This window comes from Pelophylax lessonae (assembly GCF_965119305.1).
Source record: "Pelophylax lessonae genome assembly, chromosome: 2".
In the NCBI taxonomy this organism is placed as follows: Eukaryota; Metazoa; Chordata; class Amphibia; order Anura; family Ranidae; genus Pelophylax; species Pelophylax lessonae.
In genome coordinates, this window is record NC_138769.1 from 656,400,060 (window position 1) to 656,427,702 (window position 27,643).

The window sequence follows — 27,643 nt, forward strand, 5'->3', positions numbered from 1 at the left end:
TAACTTCCTGTACAACCTTCCTGCATTTGATCAATTAGCATTGTTCCCTGTTATCTTGGAGTACTACAGAACACCGGCCTAAATGTTAGTTCTTGGGTTTGGATTGGATTTAAAGCTAAGCCACTGTACACCTACTGTTCAAATTGACAACCACATAAAAAGCAACGTAAAGGAAATATATAGTAGTTTTTATTATTTCTTTAGATTTATGTGTAAAAGAGATGAGCTGCATATAAATAATGCATTGGGTGTGTGTTAATGATTTAGAAAACCCCTTGTGAATATTTTGTAATTATATATGTGCATAGGGGGCAATCATATTTGAACATTTCTTGTTTTGCAGTGCTGCAGAATTTTTGTGCTTTAACTAGCTCTTAGACTGGCCATACATGGATCGAAACTTGGTCAGTTCAAAAGGGACCAGCCAAACTTTGATCCATGTATGGGCTAGCTGATTGATCAGCTGTGAATTTTAAATTACACTCTTACTGCAGCTAAAAAAAACCAAAGCACCTCTATTTTCCTGCTGTGATTATAATTACCCTCTTTGAATATGGGAATGCAGACTTTGCTTCAGATCACAGTGTATAGGGTAATGGTATATATACACTAAAGCAGGCCGATGCGTTCCTTAATGTGTTTATGTTGCAAAGCAGCCCTTTTGGGATACAGTAGTCCAGTATCTGAAGTTCGGGTCTTTAAACCAATTGTGAAGGATCAAATTTTATTTTTAAAAATAACAAACATGTACTTACCTGCTTTTTTCAATGGTTTTGCATACAGCAGCCTCCTATTGGGTTCCCTGCGGGGGCACGTGGCTCCCCCCCCCCACCAAGAGCCCACCATAGCAAACCGCATGCTATGAAGGTACTCGCATGGGCTCATTCCCGAGCCGGCTCTGTAGTCCCTTGCTCCCTCCTTACTGGCTGTGATTGACAATGAGGAGAGAGTGATGCTGCTCTTGAGGTAAGTGTTAAGGGGGGGGGCTGGGGTTAGCCTTCACAACCACTTTAAATAAAGAATGCGGACACAGGTAACTGGATTCTCTTATGGTTTACCAATTACTCCATTTTGATTTTTTCTTGAAGGTCTCCTTAAAAGCAGGCACTACTCCTCAAAATATTAAAAGCACAGTCACATGCTGCTCTACATTCCAAACAGTAAACACCGCAAAAAAAAAAAAAAAAAAAAAAAAAAATCACATTTTTTTTAGGTAAATTTACAGTATCTTTTTTCACTTACAGATATATTTGGAAAAACTGGTGATGAAGCCAGTGCCTTCTAGGTGCCCCCTGGCAAAGCTATATCACCAAGTGCCTTCCATGGAGCTTTCCCCAGTAAACTGCAAGATTTCAGGATGTAATATGTTTTTCTCACAGATTTGTTTAGAATTTATTTATTACAGATATTTATAACATGCTGGCAATTTATGCAGTTCATTATGAGAAGCTTACAGTCTGATGTCTCTACCATACACACAGCAGGGCCAATTTAGACAGGATAAGTCGGAGTATAAAAATTAGATGAATATTCTCCTTTCTGATGAGGCAACTTACCAAGCTTTGCGTACAAATTTCAGTATCCATTTTAAAAAAGATCTTGAATGTTTAGTTAAAAAGGGGTTTGATGCTGGGATCCTTAACCTCCCTGGCGGTCTGATTATGTCCAGATTTTTGTGCTAAAAGCGGTACATTCTTTTGCATGGAAATCTGTTGTTTTATATTTAAAAACTCACCTTCCCCTGCGATACCCCGCCATCCTCCCAGCCGTTGCCGACACCTGTCTTCCGGTTCCCTCTCCCTACGATCGTTGCCACGCAGAGGGGTGAAACCAGCGGCAATTTCAGAAATGTAAATACACTAAATGACATGATACAAAGCTGTGATCCTAACGGATTACATTGTATCATGCCATTTCACCACAGGATTTCATCTGGTGACTTTTCCAGTGCCCTGCCTGTGCTTTTCCAGTTCTTTGTGCCTGGAAAATTGAGACCGACCATGGCGTCCAAAAAGCGTTCTTTTTGCGCAAAAGCACTTTTAGATGAACTGGAAAACAGCGAGAGCGAAACGGAGTTACTTGAAGAACTGAGTGATAGCGATTTGTGGGAAAATTCGTCATTAGGTACGGAAAGCGACGACAGCGATGATTCTGATGTCTCTTTCTGGCACATCGCTCCATTGGAAATTCTGAAGAATAATTTGATATACTTCCTAAAATTCCACAAGCTATGTGCCAGAAAGAGACATCAGAATAGTCGCTGTCGTCACTTTCCGTACTTGCTGACTAATTTTTCCACGAATCGCTATCGCTCAGTTCTTCAAGTAACTTCTGTACAACCAGCCTGTCAGATTTTCCCTGCTTGATTAGTGCTGCTGGCTATAGCCTACAGAGCTGATCAGTGTATTCTGACGACAGAGAAGTCTCCCCACTGTCAGAATACAATAACTCAGCGGGGAGGATTTCTCCATCCACCTCAAATGTATGGATGGGGGAATTGGGTCATTTTTTTTTCATTCAACCCGCTGGGCTGAAAAAAAGGGAGAAATTGATGCATTGTGTATACAATTCTTCTAATTGTAAAGCATAAACAGCTGAACTACATAGATATACATCAGGAATCTGTTGGTCAGAAAAATATTTTGTCTTTTATCAGATAAAAACTAATTCAAAGTCTGTTTCAACTAACACCTTACAAATGAATGTTTTAATAATGAGGGCCACACACTGTTGAACAGTACAATAACAAATACCGCAAAGGGAGGTAATAACAGCTTGTTCCACAACAGGAACCGCATTTTAATATAATCTGTAAAATCTGTCCAAAAACACACTGAAGAAAAATTCTTCTTAGCTCAAAGTTACTTTGAAAATCAGAATTAACTATGTCCAATAAATTGCAGAAATCAATGCTAGCCTTCAGATAACAAAATCAAACCTATGTTTTCTCTGTTTTCAGTTTATCCATAAATAAAGTACCACGCAAAAGAAATACTTGAGTTTTCCTTATTGGTTCTACCCGTAGTCCATGTGAATCGAAGAGCAGATACTGGCAGCATGCCTTCTGCAAAGCATGAAATAATACAAAACTGGTTTGCCTAGAAGTTACAGAGTTACATAGACCCTAACATTTAACTCTTATTTGCTGTCCTTTAGCCAGTTAAATATACAATTGATAGCAAATGTATCTGTCCAAAAAGTGCAAGATTAAGTAAAAAAACGAAAAACTGTTGATCCTTCTAGAAATCCATTAAGCTCATGCTTCCTGTGGCTGTAATGAGGTCTCGAGCAATGTTATCTAGCAATGTCCAGTTCTCCTCCACAAACTATAGAACACAGCTCCTTCTAGGAGGAGAGGGGAGGCATTGTGTAGTCCTAACACACTTCCTGTTCTAGAGTGATAATGTTGCTCCCCTATAAAGTTTATTAAGCGTTCTTACTCTAGATCAGGAAGTAGGTTACTGGCAGGATCATTAAATGAAAATAAAAGGTAAAATAATTGAAATATAAAAAACAAATGTAGCCACCAACATCTAAAGCAGGGTTTCCTAAGAGGAGTTCCACCCGTTTTTGTGTTTATTAAAAGTCAGCAGCTACAAAAAGTGTAGCTACTGACTTTTAATTAACACACATTCACCTGTCCCACGGTCCAGCAAAGCGGCTGGCGGGAGCCTCGGTTCTCTCCCTCTTCTACCCGTGACGTCGGCATCTCTAGTGTCACCCAGAATACAGCTTCACAGCCAGGTGCACACTACGCATGCTCAAGTCGCGCTGAGCGTCCTGAGTGGACGGGCAATCTTCTGGGACCTTTGACGTGTCCCAGAAGATTGCAGGGAGGGAGGGGGAGAGGAGAACCTCCGCTCGAGCCGCCTAGGCAGCCTGAGCAGAAGTGGAAGCGGATACCTGTCAAATCTAGGTACAAATGTGGCATGTCAGGGGGTCAGGAGGCCTTAAAGCGGAAGTTCCATTTTTGGGTGGAACTCCGCTTTAACTAGGGTTCCTCCAGAGGTGGCTGGGGGTTCCTTAAACAATGAGCAATTTCTGCCTCTCAAATAAAGTTCCCATAGACAGCAATGATCTTTTTAGCTATCTGTAAGTGGTACTTCTTCCCAATGACTACAAATGTAAGGAGTATTCTTCTCACTGACCATTATACACTACTCAAAAAAATTAAAGGAAAACTTTGAAAACACATTAGACCTCAATTGGAAAAAATATCATGCTGGATATCTATACTGATATGGACTGGGTAATGCGTTAACAAAAGTAACAAAGGTAACAAAGAGTAACAAAAGGTTGCCACATCGGTTGATGGAAATGAAAAATACAAACTTACAGAGGACTGAATTTAAAGACACCTCCAAAATCAAAGTGAAAAAATGATGTAGCAGGCTAGTCCATTTTGCTGAAATTTCATTGCAGCAACTCAAAATGGTACTCAGTAGTTTTTTTGGCCCCCACACGCTTGTACCCATGCCTGACAACATCGGGGCCAGGTCCTAATGAGATGACGGATGGTGTACTGGGGTATTTCCTCCCAGATCTGGACCAGGGCATCACTGAGCTCCTGAACAGACTGAGGTGCAACCTGGTGGCGTTAGATGGACCGACACATAATGTCCCAGAGAGGCTCTATTGGATTTAGGTCAGGCGAGTATGGGGGCCATTCGATGGTACCAATTCCTTTATCCTCCAGGAACTGGCTGCATACTCTCACCACATAAGGCCAGGCATTGTCGTGCACCAGGAGGAACTCAGAATTCACTGCACCAGCGTCGGGTTTTACAATGAGTCCAAGGATTTCATCCCGATTTCTAATGGCAGTCAAGGTGCCATTTTCTAGCCTGTAGAGGTCTGTGTGTCCCTCCATGGATATGCCTCCACAGACCATCACTTTCCCACCACCAAACCAGTCATGCTGAATGATGTTACAGGCAGTATAACGTTCTCCACGGCTTCTCCAGACCCTTTCACATCTGTCACATGTGCTCAGGGTGAACCTGCTCTCATCTGTGAAAAGCACAGGGCGCCAGTGACAGACCTGGCAATTCTGGTGTTCAATGGCAAATGGCAATCAAGCTCCACGGTGCCGGGCAGTGAGCACAGGGCCCACTAGAGGATGTTAGGCCCTCAGGCCACCCTCATGAAGTCTGTTTTTGATTGTTTGGTCAGGGACATTCACACCAGTGGCATGCTGGAGGTAGTTTTGTAGGGCTCTGGCAGTGCTCATCCTGTTCCTCCATGCACAAAGGAACAGATACCAGTCCTGCTGATGGTTTAAGGACCTTCTACAGCCTCGTCCAGCTCTCCTAGAGTAACTGCCTGTCCCCAGAAATCTCCTCCATGCACACACAACAAACCTTCTGGCAATGGCACGTATTCATGTGCCATCCTGGAGGAGTTGGACTGCCTGTGCAACTTCTATAGAGTCCAGGTATTGCCTCATGCTACCAGTAGTGACACTGACCCTAGCCAAATGTAAAACTAGTGAAAAACAGTCAGAAAAATGAGTAGGGAAAAAAATCTCAGTTGCCTCCACTTGTAAAACCATTCCTGTTTTGGGAGTTGCCCATATAGTGCACACGTTAATTTCATTAACACCAAAGCAGATGAAACTGATTAACAACCCCCTCCACTACTTACCTGACCAGATCAATATCCCAGGAGTTTAATTGACTTGATGCTATATTGTGATAAAAAGTGTTTGTTTAATTTTTTTGCGCAGTGTACTATTGTATCATGTAGATAGTCATTTTTTTTTTTTTGAAAATCTTTTTATTATTTGTAGCATAAACAACAACACACAAACAGTTGGTGCAAAAGAGTCAGCAACAGCCCGCTACCGGCGACCGGCAGCAGGGATAACAATCCGGAACTTGGGGTGCCCACGCAGGGGCGGATCAATAAGACATCGAGATATGAGCACATATCAGTAAACCATATCAGTCACAGACAACAATCGGGGCGGCAGCCCATCCAATACCAAGATGTGTCTAGATGACCCCCGGACCTCCCCCTCCCAGACACTCTGCAAGCAGCTGTACCGAAGAGTCTGCCAGCCACCTGGCCCAGACTCTGTCATGTTTCTTGGGGCATCCCCTATGAAAGTAGGTGTCTTTGTATAACGGTATCACCGAGTCCACCAGTGCTCTCCATCGCTGCAGCGAGGGGGGGGACCGCTGTCTCCAGTGGAGGGCAACATTCTTCCTAGCGAAAAATAAGAGGAGACCCATGAGGGTGCGGCCCGCCACCCTAGGCAGCAGATCATCCAGGAGACCCAATAGAGCTATTTTAGGCGAGGGGTCGAGCGAAACCTGCAGAACCCCATTCGCAACCGCAAATATGCGCGACCAATAGTCCGCCAGACCCAGGCACGTCCAGAAGATGTGTATAAAGTCCCCGGGAGCGTGGCCGCACCGCCAGCACTCCGGGGAGTGGGAATCATGCATCATGTGAAGGCGGTGAGGGGTGATGTATGCTCTGTGGGCAATTTTATATTGGACCATGCGGGGAAAGGGGGAATCCCACATCTGGCGCCAGTCCTCCTCGTCCATGTCCGGGATGTCCCGCGTCCAGCGGGCCCGAAGGCCCGAGAGCTCTGGAGAGGACACCCGAAGGAGATGGGCATGCAGGACGGAGGCGGCACGGTCGGCGCAGTCATAACGGAGGACTCTCTCCAGGTCCGACAGCACCGCCCCCCCCCCCGGGCGGGAACTGAGCTCCGAAGGCATGGGACAACTGCAGGTAACGGAACAGATACGATGGCGGTATCCCATGAGAGTCAATGAGGCCCTGGAATGTGGGAAGGGAGAGGTCCGCGGACAGATCCGAGATCCTCTTGATTCCAAATTTAGTCCAGGCCACCGGGTCCGGGATATTATATAGGTGTGGCAGGGCAGGATTAATCCACAGTGGTGTATTGGGGGAGACCGCGGTGCTCGGGTACACTTCTAACGCCAGACCTTGGCGCCAGGCCTTGATCGTCGTCCTCATGGAAGAGGTCAAGGCGTATGGAGCCTTGGGGGCCCCTAAATAACAAATGCGACAATGCCTCTACGGACCCCAGCACCGCCGCCTCCGTCACCACTGCGGAGTTGAAAGCATCTGGAGATAGCCACCACACCGCGGTGACCAGTTGGGAAGCCAAAAAGTACTTATGACAATCTGGGAAGGCAAGGCCCCCTTGAGACTGGGGTCTCAGCAGCGTGAAGAACCTGTAACGGGGGGGGCGGGAGCCCCATAGAAAGGAGGAAAAAATCTTGTTCAAGTTGGTAAAGAAAGACTTGGGGATCCACTGGGGCGAGTGTCGGAAGAGGTAGGTCAATTTGGGGGAGGATCTTCATTTTTACTAGGTTTACGCGGCCCAGTAGGGAAAGGGGGAGGTTCTCCCATGCCTTCAGCTTGGCCCGAATGTCCCGCACCACCGGATCCAGATTGAGGGAAATGAACTCCGTAGGATCTTTGGACACCCGCACACCCAAGTACATAAAATTCTCGACCCACTGAAGCGAGAGATCCGACGGGGCGCCACTCCTGGCCTCCCCGTCGATCGCGAGCAACTGGGATTTCGACCAATTCACCCTCAGTCCCGTCACTTTGGAGAAATCATCCAATATAGTAAGCGCCCCCCTAAGCGAGGGACCTGCATCCTGCAAAAACAGGAGGAGGTCATCCGCGTACAGCGCCACCCTCTCCTCCAGCCATGCCACCCGAAGCCCCCGAACCTCCGGTGAGGTCCGGAGCGCCTCGGCCAGTGGCTCCATAGCTATAGCAAAAAGGGCCGGAGAGAGAGGGCAGCCCTGCCTCGTGCCTCTGGATAGCGGGAATGAGGGGGATAGCCTGCCCCCCAATCGAATGGCCGCCACCGGAGAACCATAGATAGTCCGTAGCCACTCGATGAACAAGAGAGGGAACCCCATGCGCCTGAGGACCTCCCATAGAAAGGGCCATTCCACAGAATCGAAAGCCTTCTCTATGTCTAGAGAGGCGACCACCCTCGTACCGGAGTTCAGATGCTGCGTTTGTAAATTGGTGAAGAGCCTACGCAGGTTGACATCGGTGGACCTGTGGGCCATAAACCCGGTCTGGTCCTGATCTATCACGGAGGGGAGGACGGGGCGAAGTCTGGAGGCAAGTATTTTCGTAAGAATTTTGAGGTCGTTGTTAAGGAGTGCTATCGGTCGGTACGAGGCACACAGTTTAGGGTCCTTCGGAGGTTTGTGAATCAGGATAACGTGTGCCTCCGCCATAGAGGGTGGTAGCGAACCCATCGCCAGGCAGTCGTTATACAGCGCCGCCAGGAGAGGGGCCAGGACACCAGAGTGAGTTTTGTAAAATTCGATGGGTAACCCATCCGGGCCGGGAGCCTTGCCTCCAGGGATAGAAGGGATAGAACGAATGACAACCTCCACCTCCTCCTCCGTGACCGGCCGAACCAGACCAGCGCGCTCAGAATCCGACAACCAGCCCAGGGCCACCGGGTCAAGTAGCCGCTGCAGGACCTCCGGCCGGAGATCCGTGGGAAGAGTAGTGGCATATAATTTGGAATAGAAGGCACAGAACGCCCCCAAGATCTCCGCCGGGGACGTGACAGCCTCCCCAGTAGGGGAAGTGAGCTCCGGTACCAGGGTGAGGGGGGCATCATGGTGAGACATCACCGCCAACAACTTCCCGTTCCGGTCCCCATCTTCAAAAAACCTCTGCCTGGATTGGTACATGGACAGTCGGGTAACCTCAGACAGGTGGAGATGCAAATCTCGCTTGGCCGACTGCATCCCCTCAAAGTGGACGGCCGAGGGGTCCCGGGCGTAACAGCCGAAGCCTCCTCAACTGCAGCCTCCAGGGCAGACACCGTTGCCGCCTGCTGCACCTTAACAGCTTTAATAGCCGAAATATAATGGCCTCTGGTGACCGCCTTAAAGGCATCCCACACCACCCCGGGAGAGGATGTACCCGCATTAATTTCCCAGAATTCCCGAATCACGGGCGGGGTCTGGGCCACTATCTCAGGTTGGTCTATCCACTGAGCCCCGAGTCGCCACATGGAGCTACTACGGTCCCACCCCGCCCTGAGGACAACCTGCAGGGGACTATGGTCCGACAAGCCGCTGGGAAGGTACGAAACGTCCTCCACATCAGTCAGCATGGACGGGTTAGCGAAACCATAGTCTATCCTGGAGGATGTCTTATGGGAAGCAGAGAAGCAGGAATACACCTTCTCCTGTGGGTTTCTCCGACGCCAAATCTCTTGTAGCCCAGCGGCCTCGGACCAGTGGAGTAAGTCCCCAGAGAAGGACTTGGGAGGCGTGGGTCTATCCAGGTCCGGGGAGAGAATGGCATTGAAGTCCCCCAGGAGAAGCAGTTTGGCCGGACAATAAGCGGAAATCCTCTCCAGGACCGTGTACAAGACCTCAGCCCTAAACGGCGGGGGCACGTAGACACCCGCCACCACATACCTCTGCTGCCACAAGGAGAGCACCAGTATAACATATCTACCAGAGGGGTCAGTGTGTACTGCCTCCACCACACCGGGCAGGGACCGTCCTATCAAAATGGATACGCCCCTGGCATATGTGGAATAGGAGGCATGGAAGGCCCTCTGCACCCATGGTTTTTTCAGAGACAGAAGCTTACTGCCCACCAGGTGAGTTTCCTGCAGGATCAGTATAGAGGGACTGTAACGCTGTATATATTGGAAGAGCAGAGCCCGCTTGAATTTGGAATTTAGACCCCACACATTCCAGGATAGCACCGAGAAGGTAGGAGATTTACGTGATGCCATCATGGAAGGTTATAAAAATAGACACCCCAGAAGAAGCATATGCGGTCACAGTCACCTGGGGAGCAGCAAGGCTGAGCAAACCCATGCACCAAACACAAACATGTACAAACAGTGTAGGCTCCCCAACAGGGAGAGCACAATATCCCCAACAGAGAAGTCTTACCCTACCGTATCCCGGCATCCCCATCAACCGGAAGGGGGAGACCAGGGCCAGTTTTGTCCCAAAACTTGAAAAAAGGAGCACGAGCAGGCGCCAGCCGTACAACCAGCTGGGCCTATCGTGGGAGCGAGTCTCGTGGCGTGAACTCCGCCAGGGCACCAGAGGGGCCCCCGCCGCGACCAGTCACTCCGCAGCGAGGGACTCCCAGACGCCCCCAAGAATAAAAAAAAAAAAAAGACAAGAAAAAAGGAACCAACCAAAAAAAATAATAACAAAAAACAATGTAGGGTCCACAGTGGTCCGACCAACTACTGGCAGTCTGTTGCACAGAGCGGGAGCTGAAGTGAAGAAGGAGAAAAAACAAAAAAGAAAATTCTGCAGAGCCACAGTCCACCCGAGCTCCGTGGTAAATCAGCAATGGCACAAGGGCTAAACAAGGATTCCCATGCGTTCGTCGCCCATAGGCGTGCAGGGGCAAGGTCTCACGGTCCAGGAGGGACAATCCAGGGAAAAAGAAGGGGAGGGCAATTAAGGGAAGAACAAGGAAACACAGGAGTCAGCTCAGGAACCATCCTACCACCGTCAGGACATCGTATGACCGAGAGGACCCAAGGACGAAGCACCGATCAGGCAGCAGCACCCAGAGCATCAATCCAGTCACTGGCATCCAGAGGGGTCTCAAAGAAGCGCACAGAACCCTGATGGGCCACCCGCAAGCGGCTGGGGTACAGCATACTGTACTTGATGTTCTTCTCCCGCAGGCGACGTCTCACATCATTAAAGGATCGGCGGCGTCTCTGTACCTCAGCGGAAAAATCTGGGAACAGCATCACTTTAGTGTTTTCATAAGGCAATTCCGCCATTTTCCTAGCCGCAGCCAGGATCATATCCCGGTCTCGATAGTTCAGCAGTCTGACCAGGAACGGCCTAGGAGGGGCACCGGAGGGCCGCCTGCCCGTGGGCACCCGATGGGCCCGTTCGACCACGTAAGTGGCGGGAAGGTTATCCAGGTGCAAGAGGGACTTAAAGAAGGTCTCCGTAAATGTTTCAGCGTGATCCCCCTCCGCACCCTCCGGCAGGCCCACCACTCGCACGTTATTGCGGCGCTGCCTGTTCTCAGCATCGTCCATCTTGGATGTAAGTGTGGCAACCAGGGATTGTAGTTCAGAGATCTGAGCCGAGTGTGAGCCCTGGCGGTCCTCCACCTCTCCAATCCTCTCCTCCGCTTCAGACAGCCTGCCCCGAATCTTATCTAGGTCGTGGCGGATTAGTGCACATTCGGACGCCACGCCATCTATCCGGATCATGAGGGACGCCTTACTACCCTCGATGGCGGCCAGGATGGGAGCCGTGATGGCCGCTGCCTCCACCGACGCCTCGGCAGCAGCCAGGGAGCACTTGTCCGGAGTACGCGAGCCCTGGGGAGAAGACATCCCTGCCGATGCTTCGGAGCCGCGGCCCGCCCGAGCGCCGTCCGTGACAGGCAAGATGGCGCCGGGAGCACACGTGACATGCCCCCGGCCCGAGCGCTGAGGCTTCGGATCCTTGGGTACCTTTCCCTTGGGGCTTGGTTGACATTGCGCTCGGATCGGGAGGATGCAGGGAGGAACCGCAATCCAGTCAGCCGGGTCTCAGGGTCAGGATCGCCTTGTAAGTGAAGGATGAAGTCGGATGGACACGGAGCTCTGCAGCCGCACGTCTTGTCCCGCTCACATCCCGGCCACGCCCCCAGATAGTCATTTTTAGTAGGGGTTCCTGAGACCACAAAGTTATTCCTAGGGTTCCTTTGTGTTGAAAATGTTGAAAAAGGCTGAACTAGGGACTAGTAAATTGTAATAGATTAAAATGTTATTCTTGGGTTAAGGCACTCTCTAACCTAACACATAACCCCTTAACTCCCCTTGCCCTTGCAGAAAATATCAGGCCACACTGTTTGAAGCTGCACCGAGACCACTAGGCCTCGTTTTCAAAAGCAAGTGCTGGGTTCTTGACACTAAAACTAAGTGAACTGCCATTCCTGGGCATACTGCCTCAATGGCCTAAACTACAGCACAAGGCCCAGAGGTAGGAAAATGTATTCACAGGGCTAAAATTAGGGGGGCTACAGGACAGTAGAGTTGTCGGGTTACAGGAGAAACCTCCTTTTTATCTCTATTTGGGACCAACCACAGAGAACAAAAACATTGGGTGGCAAGGCATGGGATGGACTCCATTAATGATGGTAAGGAATTTGCCAATGGTGTTGCCAGTGTGAGTAATTGAGGTAGTTAGAGGCAATGTGGCAAGAGTCAAGAAAGAGTTATAATTTGTGTTAGAGACTACGAAAAGGTGGCACCATGGCAAGAGGGATTATGCATACATAGACCAATTCTGACCAAATCTGTCCACCATGGCTACATCAGTCAAACTGTTGGTGTTGCTGACCATAGCAATAGAGTGTGTATTTCCAAATATTCTCTGGGAAAAAAGGTATATAAAATATATTCTGTTATTTAGATAGTTATGTTCATTTTAAACAACTTGCAGGCTACATTTCTGGGAAGCACACCAACGTGTTAATATTTTGCCTTCTCTAGATGTCTGTCAGAGTACGGCTTGAGAAATTTCGCCGAGTGATGACACAGATTGAAGAAAAATAAACTTGCCAGGAGTTCTATTTTAAACTACATAAACACAGAACAGAGCTTTAAATAATTTACCTTAAATGTAGCAAAGGCATCGGAAGCTATGTCGAATGTTGACATTTCCACATATTTAAAGAAGTCCTCAAACTGCTCAGAGTAAAGGATAACTTTGGCAAGCGGCTCATGACGGACACATTCTCGCAGCATTATCCCACAATGCAATGCCACTTGAGGAGACTCGTACCTAGAAGAAAGCATGTACAAGATTTAAAGACATAATCAATATACAGAGAATCAGTGTGCTAACGCTATGAGGACATAAGCAACTTTATGTTTCTGAAAAATTTTAAAGGTAAAAACAGGAAAGAATTCACAGCACACTGCAGATTTTCTATTTGCTTTCTGTAAAGGCAAACACTTACATTATCTCTCCTAAAAGCAGCTGCATGTTGTAGTTTTGGAGTTAACAGTGCCAACAGTACATTTAAAGGATAACTGTACTGTCAGAGAAAGGCATACAGAGCGGTCCAGCTGATATGATCAGCATACCACTATTAATTTTGATGGAAAATTTCGATTTAGTTTTATTCATAGCCTTTTGGCTAAAATGCCATTTTAGTTTTAGCCGTATCTTAGTCATCTGAATTGGTTTAGTTTTGGTCAAATTTTAGTCATCTGAATTGGTTTAGTTTTATTCATATTTTAGTAGACTAAAATCTCCAGTACATTTTAGTCAATTAGAATCAAATGGTTTTAGTTAAATTGTAATGCATTATTTAAGCATTTCTCTATAGTTTCAAAACTGATTATATACTCCTGTAGTAAAACTCTAATAATGTTATTATATATGGTAAGAAGGTTTGAACATGTGCTACAGACAGATTTAGCTGTTGTGATATATAATGTCTTCATATATAAAAACAAGTTTCATAAACAAACAAAAATATTGCTTTTTGACAAAAAGAACTGCAACTTTTTTTTTTTTTTTTTCACGGAGCGGATGACATTTCTGTGGGCTCCGTGTGCCCGCATATCATCCCATCCGTTTGTGGATGATATGCGGACATAATGTAAGTATATGGCATTGCGGATGTCAGCGGATGATACCGCTGACTTCCGATTTTCCTTCCTTTCCGTTTTTTACACAGATGAAAAAATAGGGTTCTGTTCCATTCGAAAAAACGGAACAGAACTGAAAGGAAGAAAATCGGATGTCAGCGGATGGTATTCCGCTGACATCCGCAGTGCCATTCACTTACATTATGTCCGCAAATCATCCGCAAAAAAATAGGATGATTTGCGGACACACGGAGCGGCCGTATGAAAGGACCCTAACTGAGTTTCCCTAGACTGAACTACCCAGAAATAACTTTGTGTTAAGGTATAGTACATTTATTTAACCACTTCAATACAGTGCACTTTCACCCCATTCCTGCCCAGGCCAATTTTTAGCTTTCAGCGCTGTCACAATTTGAATGACAATTGCACGGTCATACTACACTGTAACCATATGACATTTTTATCATTTTTTTTCACACAAATAGAGCTTGCTTTTGGTGGTATTCAATCACTGCTGGGTTTTTTATTTCTCACAAAAAAAAAGAAAAATAGAACATTTTGAAAATAAAAAAAAGGTTTTTCTTATTTTCTGTGAGTAAATTTTGAAAATAAGTAATTTTTCCCCTTCACTGATGTGCGATTATGAGGCTGTACTGATGGGCACTGATGAGGTGGTACTAATATGCCGCACTGATGAGCGGCACTAATGAGCACTGACGGGCGGCACTGATGAACACCACAGATGAGCAGGCACTGATGGGCACTGACTGGCAGCACTATGGGCACTGATTTTTCACTTTTCTGTAATCAGGGCACTGATGATCAAGTGCCCTGATTACCTGTCCCAGTCTCTCCTTTGAGGAGGAATCACTGATCGGCTCTCCTCGCGACACACTCTTGACAGTGAGAGACGAGGCGAGCCGATAAACAGCAATTCCTCATTTACATGTGACCGCCTGGCTGCGTTTGGACACAGCCGATCACATGGGCAAAGAGCCAGGTCATTGGCTCTTTACCAAGATCGGGGTCGGGCCGGGTCCTAGCAACACGGCGTGGCCACAATCCCCGCACTGCGCGCCCCCGTGGGTGTGCGAGAGAGGCCATTCTGGTGCGCTGTCATAGGACGCCGTCCCAGAACGAGAGCTGCACCTCTCCGCCATCATTTGAAGGTGGGCGGGCAGTAAGTGGTTAAGGAAGAATGTCACTTAAAGTGTTTGTTACCCTAAACAAAAAAAACAATGGATCCTGTTCCCTTAAAGCATAAATAACAGCACAGTGCTTGTGCTGTGTAATTTGGCCCCCTCTATCCCCTAAAAAACCTGTCTGATCCTGCCAGTTTCTATCCTCCACTCTGTTGGGCCCTGACACCTTGGTCAGTGTACATGCCTCCGTCATCCGCAGCCCTGCTCTCCTGTGTCCTCCTCTCCCCCCCCCCCCCTCCTGCTGCAGCTGAAATAACTGTTAATATGTTATGTAATGCTCTTTGTTTTGCAAGCCTCTGTGCCTCTGTCTATGTGTTTATAAAAAAAAGTGCTGTGAATACCATATTTCAGTGTGCTGCTTTGCAATCATGTGACCGGCTGGCTCTCTCTCTCTCCCCTCTTCTCCTCCCGAGTGACGTCAGCAGAGGAATCGCAGCCCCACCCCCTGCAGCTGTCAGACGGGGAGAGGAGAGAGCCAGCCAATCATATGTATATGAAGGCAACAGGGGGGAAAAGATATATAAAGTTTTAGTTTTGATGAGTGTTTAAAGTAGAACTTCACTCTCCCAATCAACATGAATTATTTGTAATCTTCATGCTGCTAGCAGGGCCGCTGATAGGGGGGGACTACCAGCCCTCTTGTAGGGGGCCCGAGCACACAGAGGGGCCCACACAGAGAGGGGGATTAGTGATGGACAACAAAAACAGAAATCTTCCTCCAGCACCTGAATCTGATCTGTCCCTCTCCCTGCTATCAGCTTTTATCTGTTGAGAAAGAGACAGTCATCCCTCACTAATCCCCCTCCCTGTGTGGGCCCCCTCCCAGCACTTATCTCTGCTCAGGAGTTTATTTGTAACTTTGTTTCTCTCTCTCTCTGATCACTGAGCTCCAACTGCCCAGCCTGTATATTTTTCTTATCTTCTTTTTTATTTAACATAGTTTTTTATTTTTAGATTTAGCAGGAATTATGCGAGTTATGTTATATTTGTGTCTGATAATAGTGATTTTGTTGTAATTTTAGCTAAATATATCTTGGGGGGGGGGCCCTGCCAGGTAGTCTGTACGGGGCCCCGCGATTTCTAACAGCAGCCCTGGCTGCTAACATTAGTAAATAGATAGGAAAGTATATCATATTTACTTGTTTTAAATGCTTTTTAAACATTTTTTTTAGTTACTTCCTTATTTCTTGCCTAGGCAAATGATGTCATACATCCAAGGAGTCTTCGGGGGGGGGGGGGTGTTCTCAGCTAAGCACACTCTCCTGCATACATGCAGATGGATTCCTGGAGTGAGGGAAGATGATTTCCAAATGCTACTTGAATCACTTGCCCTTACTCAAGATGGCCATGGCCAGAAATGCTAGGGGGTTGTTTTTTAAAGTGATTTCTCAACAAAATAAAAATAAAGCATAGAGACATGGATGCATAGTTTGCTTTGAATGTTAACAATTAATTAAATAGTGTTTTTGATTTGTGGTACTCCGATGCACTGATGATCCGCTTTAAAGAAGGAAAAAGCAATGGGAAAGCACCAGAATATTTGCTGGCGATTTTCTGGACTTTTTCAGAGAAGCCTCAGGTATTCACAACAATGAAAGCAAAAAAAAAAAATGATAATATCAAAGACCACAAATAACCACTAGAGATTAAAAGCACTTAAAGGATAAGTTCATCTTCTGAACATGTTACATCCATAATTAGGGTGTACCATGTAACATGTTTAGCATTCTTGCTCTTACCCGCTAATCTCACCTCTACCTGTGACAGCAGGCGTGGGTTCCTCTTCCCACACCCGCAGTGATATTTCAAAAACGGCGCCCGTACAGCCGCATCATTAATTCACAGGAATCTATAAGGGAGAGAACTACAAGTTCTGTCTGTCACTGTGGCAGACAGCTTGTGGTTCTCAACAAACAACCAGGGGACCAATAAACACCATGGTAGTTCAGTGACAGTTCCTGAGTAACTGTTTGCCCTTCTGGACATACGGGCAGGGAGCTCTCAGCAGTGTCTGCAGGAGCCTGGAATTGTACCCACAATCCACTGAGCGTGGGTGCAATACTTTACAGACTTAAGTGTAAAAAAACAATAAATGCTTTTTTTTTTAACCTGCAAAATTTTGTGCATTTATTTTTTTTTTACAAAAAAGTGAACTTAGCCGGAAAAATTTGCCACGCTGCCAAGACCTCTGATATAGTTTATGAATAGTCTGTATAAGCTTTACATAAAAGGGAATTACTCACAAATTACAGGACATTTTATTCCAATTTTCACATACTCGTTTCAATAAAGACGTCTCTGCCCTTAACAAAGATAAATCTATACTGTATCAGAATTTTCTTCACACATACTTCCAAAAGTCTGGATTAATATCAGAGAATCAGTGGAAAAATGTACAGTGACAACACTTGGTAAGTTAATTCCATAATTGGACATTCAGTAAAAAGGTGCAGGGTAGAACCTAAAGGTAAAGTAAACTTCCATCTTTAAGTTTTACCTGTAGGTTAGCCTATATTAAGGCTTACCTATAGGTAGTGTAAATATCTCCTAAACATGCACTGTTTAGGAGATATTTACTGACCTTTCAGACAGTTACATCAGTGGTGCATGCGCTCTGAAGGAATGACCACCCATGCCGTTTCTTTTGTGCGCAGTGTGCCAAGACCGCGCCCGAACCTGGAAGGAAGACCGGGTATAGATGGACGCCTTCGCCAGCGATGACATTACATCGCTGGAACGCTTCGTTTTCGGGTAGGTTTAACATAATGCACTAGTATGCGATGCATACTAACACATTATGCCTTTGCCTTGCAGGTACAACCGCTTTAATGTAATGTATGCATACATGAAATTTAAGCTATATAGTGAAATCCATCAAACTGAAGGTGGATATGATTGATATCTTGAGCCTGAGTTTATATATAAAAGACAGGGAATGATGTCAGAACATTCAAAATATATATTTATTGTCAGGCTGTATAAGATCAATAGTGGTAAATTGCAATATGTGACTTCAATCTGATGTAGTCTGCAAAAATGTGGGATATCTGCCTTTTCTTAGAATAGCATTGAAAGAACAATTTCTGGCATTCAGCTTATTCACAAAAGTAGTCAGACCAGAATCTGTAATAACATGGTCCCTCATAGACATGGTCCAATTGTATGAGGTTGATATTTATCAGTTGTGGTATGCATATAGAATTATTTTTATTCATAAATTCTATTTTTATTGAAGTTTCAATATTACATGTTACAACAATGGGCAGTAGCGAGAGCCACCACCAGACAAATATAAAACCATCAAGAGAAAAAAAATTAAACAGCGGGAGTCTATTTCTCACCCTGTAATTACAGTCTCACATTGGGGGCTTCAACTACCAGTAGTGGGGGCTAAGAGGCCTTGTAGGAAAATAGAAGCAGGAAGTGACCATACAATAAACACAAGTGACTGGATCAAATGCAAATAGAAATATTTCAACCATGTAGTACACAAAGTATGCATCTCAGTATCTCCAAATGGCTTATTGTTGTTGGCCACAGATCACACCAACACAAGATCTTCACATTTTTGCTTCATATTAGAACACACTTTTTGTAGAGGTCAATGAAGGGTAGTGGCAAATCAATACCATAGACCAGCCACTCTCAACCAGGGTTCCCCAGAGGTTGTGACCTTGAGCTGTGGTTGAGTAAAGTTTCATTTGAAGGTGCCTGCAAAGTTCCAAGGCCAACATCACTTGGCCGAGTCAGCGTGTAAGACAAATTATCTATTTAGCCATCTGTAAGGGTAGTATTCTGACCATTATGGTAAAGGGGCATTTTTCCCACGGATCCTCAAATAACTGGTTTTAGCAAGGGTTCCCCAAAGACCTAAAAATTATTTCAAGGGTCCTCAGGGGTAAAAAGGGCTGGAATTGACATTAAAAAATAAAAGTTCTGTATGGTATTAAGCAAGCATCCTAAAGACGGTGATTGTAGGCGTATTTGTTCCTCGCAGCAAAACACCTGGACCAGAAGTGAGGTCATGACGTTGTTCCGGTCCTCCAAGGCCATAGAGGCGATCAAAGAGTACAGTATCTGACAAAAAAGGAAAAAAGAGGAAAGGGGACGCATGTCTTGGCATAAGGAAATATAAATCCAGCAGCTGCAGCTGACCCAGGAGGGAGACTAGTGTTCATGCTGGTTTGCCTGTCCTATGAGAATAGGAGGGCCACTTGGTCTGGTGAGTTGCCATCCCTATCTATGTCAAAACGGTGAAGGATTTACTGTCTGGTGACCCCTTAATACACTGGTGACCCCAAATTGGTGGAGAGGATTGTTGCAGGATTTATACAGAGATGGACATTCTAATGTGAAAGGACTTTTTGTTCTTTTTTCATGCTTTGATGAATACAATATATCTGTGCTGTGCTACTATTACTTATTTTACGATTCCATTGGGGGATTGTTTTATTCAAGTAATTTTCAAACAGGTTTCTTTTTTAAAGTAGCAGCGATATCTCTAAACGAGACTCATTCGATATTTATTTGTGCGCAGGGGATATAGTATATTATTGCCGTTGGGTGCTATTTATATTATATATATTTATTTAAGCATCCTAAATAGTTTTCAGCATTGCACGTTTCAAAAATGGGATTTACATGTCCATCTTTTGGCAGAAAGGTCAATATATAGAGATCCATGGGTCATCCACCGATCCTCATTAGCCCAAAAGTAAAGGTGTCCAATAACCAGGAGTGTGGCAGTGAACACCAATGTATGTGACACATTTTGTATCCTAGGGGCAACTTTCTCAAACTACAGAGTTATTTGCTAGGGATGTCTTCTCAAATGCAACAACTGAACTAATGATATAAAACCGTGTTTTTCAACCTTTTTCAGTCCAGGCACCCTTTACAATTCTCCACAATCTTGAGGCCCCCCATTCTAAAATAGAAAACACTAAACTCATTGTTTTTTTTTCATATTGCAGCGGTATCCACACATGTAGGACACCCATTGTTAGAGGTGATGTATTCCTTCACCTTTGCACATTGGTACTGAATACTATTCAAAACTTTCTCTTCTTCCTCAGTTTCTCACTCTGCTAATGCGACCCCAGTGCTGACAGAGAGCAGCAGGAAAGGGGCAAACAAGGACGCCATGAGGCGCCCAGCGTTATCATTATTAACCTATGGCGTCATCAGTTGTTAGGATGCCGGCAGCTGACCCACATGGTGCTAAAGGTTGTAATTCTGCACAACAAAAACCTGTGGCTTTGTGTAAAAGGCAGACTTGATTCCCCCACTAGCTATTTGACAATTGTAGGGCAGTTTTAGGCACCTCTAACAAAGCCAGATGGCACCTCAGGGTGATGTGGAACTCTGGGTGAAAAAGGCTGGCATACTGCAACATAAGAAATCAATTTTGCCTCTTGATAGGCATTGCCTTGCGGGAATGCGGGAATGTGGCGTCTCTGCTGGAGAAAGGAGTTTCTTCATCTAAGACCTTGTACATTTTTCCCGAAACTTTTTTGGACGATCGGGAACAATTTTTAGTTTTGCCAAGGCATCCCTGAAGAACCCAGAAAGCACCCTAGTGTGCCACGTCACCCTGGTTGAAAAACTAGGATGTAGAATAATATAGTGGTGCTCTGAGAACAGCAACAATTTTGCTTAATTTTATTTTATTTATTTTTTTACAACAAATCCCTAGGTACAAATACCTGGCGAGCCATATCAAATAACTTATGTTTTGCGCTCATCATCCCAAACCGGTTAGTGAAAAATTTCTAGTGGTTTGTAAGAACTAAAGTACAGGAAAAATAAGGCCTAGTTCACGTGAGCATACCTTAAGAAAGGTGTTCCTTGCATCTGTGTGTAGGCAGTCCTATTCATTTATTGGGACACAGCAGTTGCTCCCAGTTTGACATCAGGGTGAGTGTGGATGCGTGTCCCTGAATGCAAATAATGTGAGCTAAGGGGCTGAACCCACACAGATGTTAAATTGGGAGTAAATTATGCAGTGCAGCCACTGGGTTCCAACTGACATGAACGGAACTGCCTACACGTGGATGCATGGAACACCAATGTATCTAGTGTGGGAAAACACAGTCCTCACAGAGGCATACGCCCATGTGAACATGGCCTTACTGTTCCTGTTCCCTTTTCAATCAGCTACTCAATTGTTTCATTTTCTAACCTGCATGGTGAGGATTATAGCTAAACCCAGACTGTTACAGTTATTGCTGTGTTCTGCCACAATGGTTTTCAGGGAAGGGTCAGAAAAAAAAGGGATAAAATAAAAAAGGTAAAACTGCTAGGGGTGAATTCTATCACACTTCACTGTGAATAGGGAATCTATTTTGGGAGGAACTGATCTTTAACGTAAATGCATGTCTTAAGTACTTCTTTGATACGTAGCAGTCCAAGGGCACGTGTCTTACTTGTTCTTCCACTTCTCTTTTTTTTCCCTTTTCTGGAAATAAATATATCTTACTTTTCAAATATTTCAGTTGCTCATCTTTGCGACATTGTTTCCTGGCAACCAATAATAATTGCCAGTGCTTGCACTGCGTATTGGCTATACATAGCTCCCCTGTGCTCTACAAGTTAGTCACAGCAGTGGTTTTTGTGTACAGCCTGCCAGCTTAAGACTTTGAAAAGGGCTGGTTCACACTTCCTGCATGATAAAACACCACATTTTACTGTGCAGACGTGTCATTTCTGGCAGGCGTTCTGGCCAGTCATGCCTTGCACTTTTTAGCTGCAAAGCACGGATTACCTTTTAAACTTTATTAAAAGATCAATGAGACATTTAATTTATTTATTATGCATTGCAGCTCATCTCAGCTGCAGTGTGTAGAAATTGTGGAGGGAAACGTTGTGAATGAGATGTGAATGACATGCAGTAAATGATATAAAAATGCATACATGCTGCTGATTTCTGTCCTGCATCACAGCTTACCGGAAAGGCTGCATTCATGTGTAAATAGGGCACATAGAAAACTTGTGCCCTTGTGAAGACCTGCATTTTTTCCATCCGTCCAGCGGATCGGATGAGAACGGACAGGCAGTCCATTCTCATCCGATTCCCCCATAGAGAACAGCGGGGACCCGACAGCTCTGTCTCTGCACACAGCGCGGAGACAGAGCTGCCACCAATCTGCTCAGCGGGGGATCGATCGAGAAAAATGGAGTCAGCCGACGGACTCCAAGTGTGAAAGGGGCCTAAGCAAACCCCTGTATGTTTTGTTTTTAATCAGAAAACATCTGTTTTTAGCAATCCTGAGTGGACTTGATATAGAAATCTGGAGCCATCCAGTCCAATCCACAGGCCAGCAGAGCTTCCTTTGAAGCCAGGGACCATGTGCTTCTATTGACATTCAGTAAGACAAAAGAAAAAGTTCTAATTGGGAATAGGCAGAAAAGTTGTAAGGAGGACAGGCTCACCTGCTATTGGCAGCAGTCAATCATGCGCAAGACAGGGACACTCAGGAACAGTCCAAGCAGGTTTGCGCTGCACTTTTATTCAGCAAGACCGCAAAAAACACAGTTTAGCGCAGCATGGCTTTGGACAGTAAGTCCATAGCATAAAATAAGCAAAACATCTGCTTGTCTGAGCTACTAACTTAACTCATGTCAGTTTCTGTCCATCAGGTTTCCCCGTAATTGGTTCCCCAAAAACAAACATGCAGCACTCGCACCTTTTTAGTGTTCCATCAGCAGTCAGCTCTTTCCCACAGCAGAGTACCTTGAACAGCAGCCAGCTTACATTAGCCATGTAAAGGCTGGTGGAGAGCTGAATCTAATAATTATGTCTAGTGTCAGGTACGATGTGGTCCTAGGAATAGAGAACACAGTGCAGGGCATTTGGGGAGCCTGTATTGTTCTATGGACAGTGGTGGAACCCTTTACTGAAATCAATGCTCTTTATAATCCAACAAACTCTGATGAAAAGCTTTGTACTTTGTGATTGTAAAATCTCATTTTTTTTTCAAATAACAAACATGTTATAACTACCTGCTCTGTTGCAGTGTATTTTCACAGAGCAGACCAGATCCTCCTCTTCTCGGGTCCCTCTTTGCAGCTTCTGGCTCCTTCCTTCAGTCGAGTGCCCCCTCTGCAAGCAGCTTGCTAGGGGGGCACCCGAGCCGAGCTGCAGCTCCGCCTGTCCATTCAGACACTGAGCTGTCCCTTCTCTCTCCCGATTAGCTGACTGACTGATTGACAGCCGTGGGAGCTAATGTCACCGCTGCGGTGTCTAAGCCAATCAGGAGGGAGAGTCCATTAAGATAAAAAAAACTTTCTGGCTTTACAACTCCTTTAACAATGACTCCTTGTTTGCCACATGCAAACACAAACTAAAGATTTAAAGGTTAACTCCATTTTCGTGGGGGAAAAAAAAATAGCAAATAAAAAGAAAATAATATAGCATATACAATTGTGACACAAGTCATATTGTAATGGAATGTTATTAAAAATTACCTTTCCTTTTCAATCTGCAGTTTTCTGTAAAATGCAATGCAATATGGCTACCTGGCGGTGTTTTGTACACAGAATGAGTACAGAACGCCCCCCCAGAAACATAATTTCCTGCTTATGTGATTGGCTCACTGTTATTCCCAGAAGTCTGCACGAAGATACAAGTCAGATTTCAGGCAAAAATTCAATTTTTGTTGAGATACTCCCAATAGAAAATCACATCTAAAAGGGATGCAGACCCTGCAGTTTTCCTCATTTGAGCCCTGCAAGCACAGCAGCTAATTGCTAATTATGAAACCACTACCATTAGATTCACTTTCTCACATGGACACAGATAAAGTTTTTTTTTTTTTTTTTTAAATCCTTCTAATGTACATAGATCATTCACAAGGTAATTTTTTTTTCTTAACAAAAGTGGAGTTACTCTTTAAGTGCAAGTAAAGAGAGTGAGGAACAATTAGAACTCTGATCAGGTTTTACTGCTATACTGGCCTTTGTTACCAGAATAAGGCCCATCATGACCAGATATTCTGCCAAATTTGTGAATTATCTGCATTTGTTTTTTTTATAAAGAATAGCTAAATTACTTCCCTGTGTTTAGCGCGTGCCTTAACTTTTTTTTCCCCCTCAAATTCCGTATTTAACCAAAAGGCAGTTTCCATGACAGAAAAATAACAATAGATGGCAATACATACACCATTGAGCAAAATACAATGGAAAGCATTAAGTGAGTAAAGTGCTTTAACTTTTACTTTAAAGCTGAACTCTAGTTATTGTTTGTATTGCATACTTACTTGGCACAACTTAAGTATGCATGGCTAAGGCAAGCCATAGACGCTGTAAATTTATTTTGGTTGCAGGAAAGAAATCCGCACGATTCCCCCATCAACACAAACAGTGCTGATAGGGGAATCTCTCCGGCTGAGACATTGTGTTCTCTTGGTGAGTGCCAGGGGAAGCGGTCCTCGCCGGGAAAAGACAAATAATTCTGGCAGGCCGACTGTACCCAAATTGGTACACTCATCCTGCCCACACACTGGTCCTGCTGAACCGACCGAGATTCGCCTAATACAGTGCCTTGCGAAAGTATTCGGCCCTCTTGAACTTTTCGACCTTTTGCCACATTTCAGGCTTCAAACATAAAGATATAAAACTGTAATTTTTTGTGAAGAATCAACAACAAGTGGGACACAATAATGAAGTGGAACGAAATTTATTGGATATTTCAAACTTTTTTAACAAATAAAAAACTGAAAAATTGGACGAGCAAAATTATTCAGACCCCTTAAGTTAATACTTTGTAGCGCCACCTTTTTCTGCGATTACAGCTGTAAGTCGTTTGGGGTATGACTCTATCAGTTTTGCGCATTGAGAGACTGAAATTCTTGCCCATTCCTCCTTGCAAAACAGCTCGAGCTCAGTGAGGTTGGATGGAGAGCATTTGTGAACAGCAGTTTTCAGTTCTTTCCACAGATTCTTGATTGGATTCAGGTCTGGACTTTGACTTGGCCATTCTAACACCTGGACATGTTTATTTGTGAACCATTCCATTGTAGATTTTGCTTTATGTTTTGGACCATTGTCTTGTTGGAAGACAAATCTCCGTCCCAGTCTCAGGTCTTTTGCAGACTCCATCAGGTTTTCTTCCGGAATGGTCTTGTATTTGGCTCCATCCATCTTCCCATCAATTTTAACCATCTTCCCTGTCCCTGCTGAAGAAAAGCAGGCCCAAACCATGATGCTGCCACCACCATGTTTGACAGTAGGGATGGTGTGTTCAGGGTGATGAGCTGTGCTGCTTTTACGCCAAGCATAACGTTTTGCATTGTTGCCAAAAAGTTTGATTTTGGTTTCATCTGACCAGAGCACCTTCTTCCACATGTTTGGTGTGTCTCCCAGATGGCTTTAAAATGACACTTTTTATGGATATCTTTAAGAAATGGCTTTCTTCTTGCCACTCTTCCATAAAGGCCAGATTTGTGCAGTATACGACTGATTGTTGTCCTATGGACAGAGTCTCCCACCTCAGCTGTAGATCTCTGCAGTTCATCCAGAGTGATCATGGGCCTCTTGGCTGCATCTCTGATCAGTCTTCTCCTTGTATGAGCTGAAAGTTTAGAGGGACAGCCAGATCTTCGTAGATTTGCAGTGGTCCGATATTCCTTCCATTTCAATATTATCGCTTGCACAGTGCTCCTTGGGATGTTTAAAGCTTGGGAAATATTTTTGTATCCAAATCCAGCTTTAAACTTCTCCACAACAGTATCTCAGACCTGCCTGGTGTGTTCCTTGTTCTTCATGATGCTCTCTGCGCTTTAAATGGACCTCTGAGACTATCACAGTGCAGGTGCATTTATACGGAGACTTGATTACACACAGGTGGATTCTATTTATCATCATTAGTCATTTAGGTCAACATTGGATCATTCAGAGATCCTCACTGAACTTCTGGAGAGAGTTTGCTGCACTGAAAGTAAAGGGGCTAAATAGTTTTGCACGCCCAATTTTTCAGTTTTTTATTTGTTAACAAAGTTTGAAATATCCAATAAATTTCGTTCCACTTCATTATTGTGTCCCACTTGTTGTTGATTCTTCACAAAAAATTACAGTTTTATATTTTTATGTTTGAAGCCTGAAATGTGGCAAAAGGTCGCAAAGTTCAAGGGGGCCGAATACCTTCGGAAGGCACTGTACCTGTTGGGCCACTGGGGAAGCTGGAAATCACTGTTATAGATGGTACTACGACAGAAATAGGCGCAATCTTCTGGGTCCTGTTCAGGTTTTATGTGAGTGGCTGCCCTACTGCATGTTAATTTTATGACACTTACAACCATGAAATGAATAGGTACAATGTATTCTACTGTATCTTAGGAGTTACACATTGTCCTTATAGCACTTTATAAAGAAGCTTTTGCCAGTGCTCTAACAAACAGTTACAGTTACAAAAGGATGTTACAAAGAAACTTCATTGTCTCAATCTTGGACAGCTATGACTTAAAAAAATTCAATCCAGCAACCAGAGCTGCAAAAATGAGATCACATTAAAAAGGAAAGGTCATAGGTGAGCTGGTGGGTCATGTGCCTCAAAGAGAATGTAAGGTGGTAATCTAAAATGTTTACCTTAAAGAAACCAACTCGCCATCTAAATAAAAAGGAGATACAGTAGGTATAGAAAATAATAAATCCCCTTTAAAATAATCACATTTTGTTGCTTTGCAGCCTGAAATGAAGACAGATGCAGTTTTTGTTTTATCCAGCTGCATTTACTCAGTGCAACTTATAACATCCAAGTGAAAGATATAACACCAACATGTCAGAGAAAAAAAAAATCAAAAACAATCACCTGGAGTTGGAAAAGGGATCATCCCTATCCTAAAAAGGACTTGTAAACTCAAATTAGGTGTAGCTAATCGCCTTCTCAAAGGCACCTAAAGCCATTTTACTTTCAACTGTAATTAGCTGTGGTCATTTTGAATAGCTCAGCATCAAAAGAGCTTTCCTGGAGCATTTCAGGCCCCGGTAGTGCAACTGAAGCAAACAATCAACTATGGGTGACAAGAGACTGTCAAAAGATCTCCAGGATAAAGTTGTGGACAGGCAGGAGATAGATACAAAAACATTCCAAAGGCTTTATCAATGCCTAGAGGCACAGTAACATCTATTATTAAGAAGTAGAAGGTTTTTTTGTACAATACAGACCCTCCCTGGATCAGGATGTCGCTCCAAACTGGATAAAAGAGCCAGGAGGAAACTGGTCAGAGAGGCTACCAAGAGGCCTACAGCAATTCTGAAGCAGTTGCAGGAATTTATGACAAAGAGTGGTCATTGTGTGCATGTGACAACAATATCACAAATTCTCCACAAATGTGGCTTGTAAGGGAGGGTTGCAAGAAAAAAGCCACTTTTTAAGGAAGGCCACATGCAGTGATTACTGAGTTTTGCTAAAACGCACCTTGAAGATTCTGGGGCCAAACTATATTTCTGGCGGAAATCCAATACAGCTCACCATCCAAATAACACCATCCCTACAGTAAAGCATGGAGGTGGTAATATCCTGTTATGGGGGTGTTTCTCTGCAGCAGGGACTGGAGCACTTGTCAGGATAGAAGGAAAATGAATGGGGCAAAATACTGTCAAATTCTTGAGGAAAATCTGCAGCCCTCTGCCAGAAAGTTGTCAATGGGAAGAAGGTTTAGCTTCCAACATGACAATGACCCAAAGAACAGCAAAAACGACCACATAGTGGTTGAAGGAGAAAGGTAAAATGTCCTTGCATGGCCTAGTCAGAGCCCAGACTTAAACCCCATTGAAAATCCGTGTAGTGACTTGAAGATTGCAGTTCACAAATGATCAA

At 44.7% G+C, this 27,643-nt stretch overlaps 1 protein-coding gene across 2 annotated transcripts in view; it reads right to left on the bottom strand.

The window, feature by feature from the left end:
* CAB39L (calcium binding protein 39 like) overlaps positions 1-27,643 on the bottom strand; it is a 169,672-nt gene that overhangs the window by 36,986 nt on the left and 105,043 nt on the right. For both annotated transcript variants that reach the window (XM_082246332.1, XM_082246333.1), the window contains exon 5: positions 12,641-12,809. In XM_082246332.1, the coding sequence (XP_082102458.1) occupies positions 12,641-12,809 (169 nt within the window). The remainder of the gene's footprint in view (positions 1-12,640; positions 12,810-27,643) is intronic.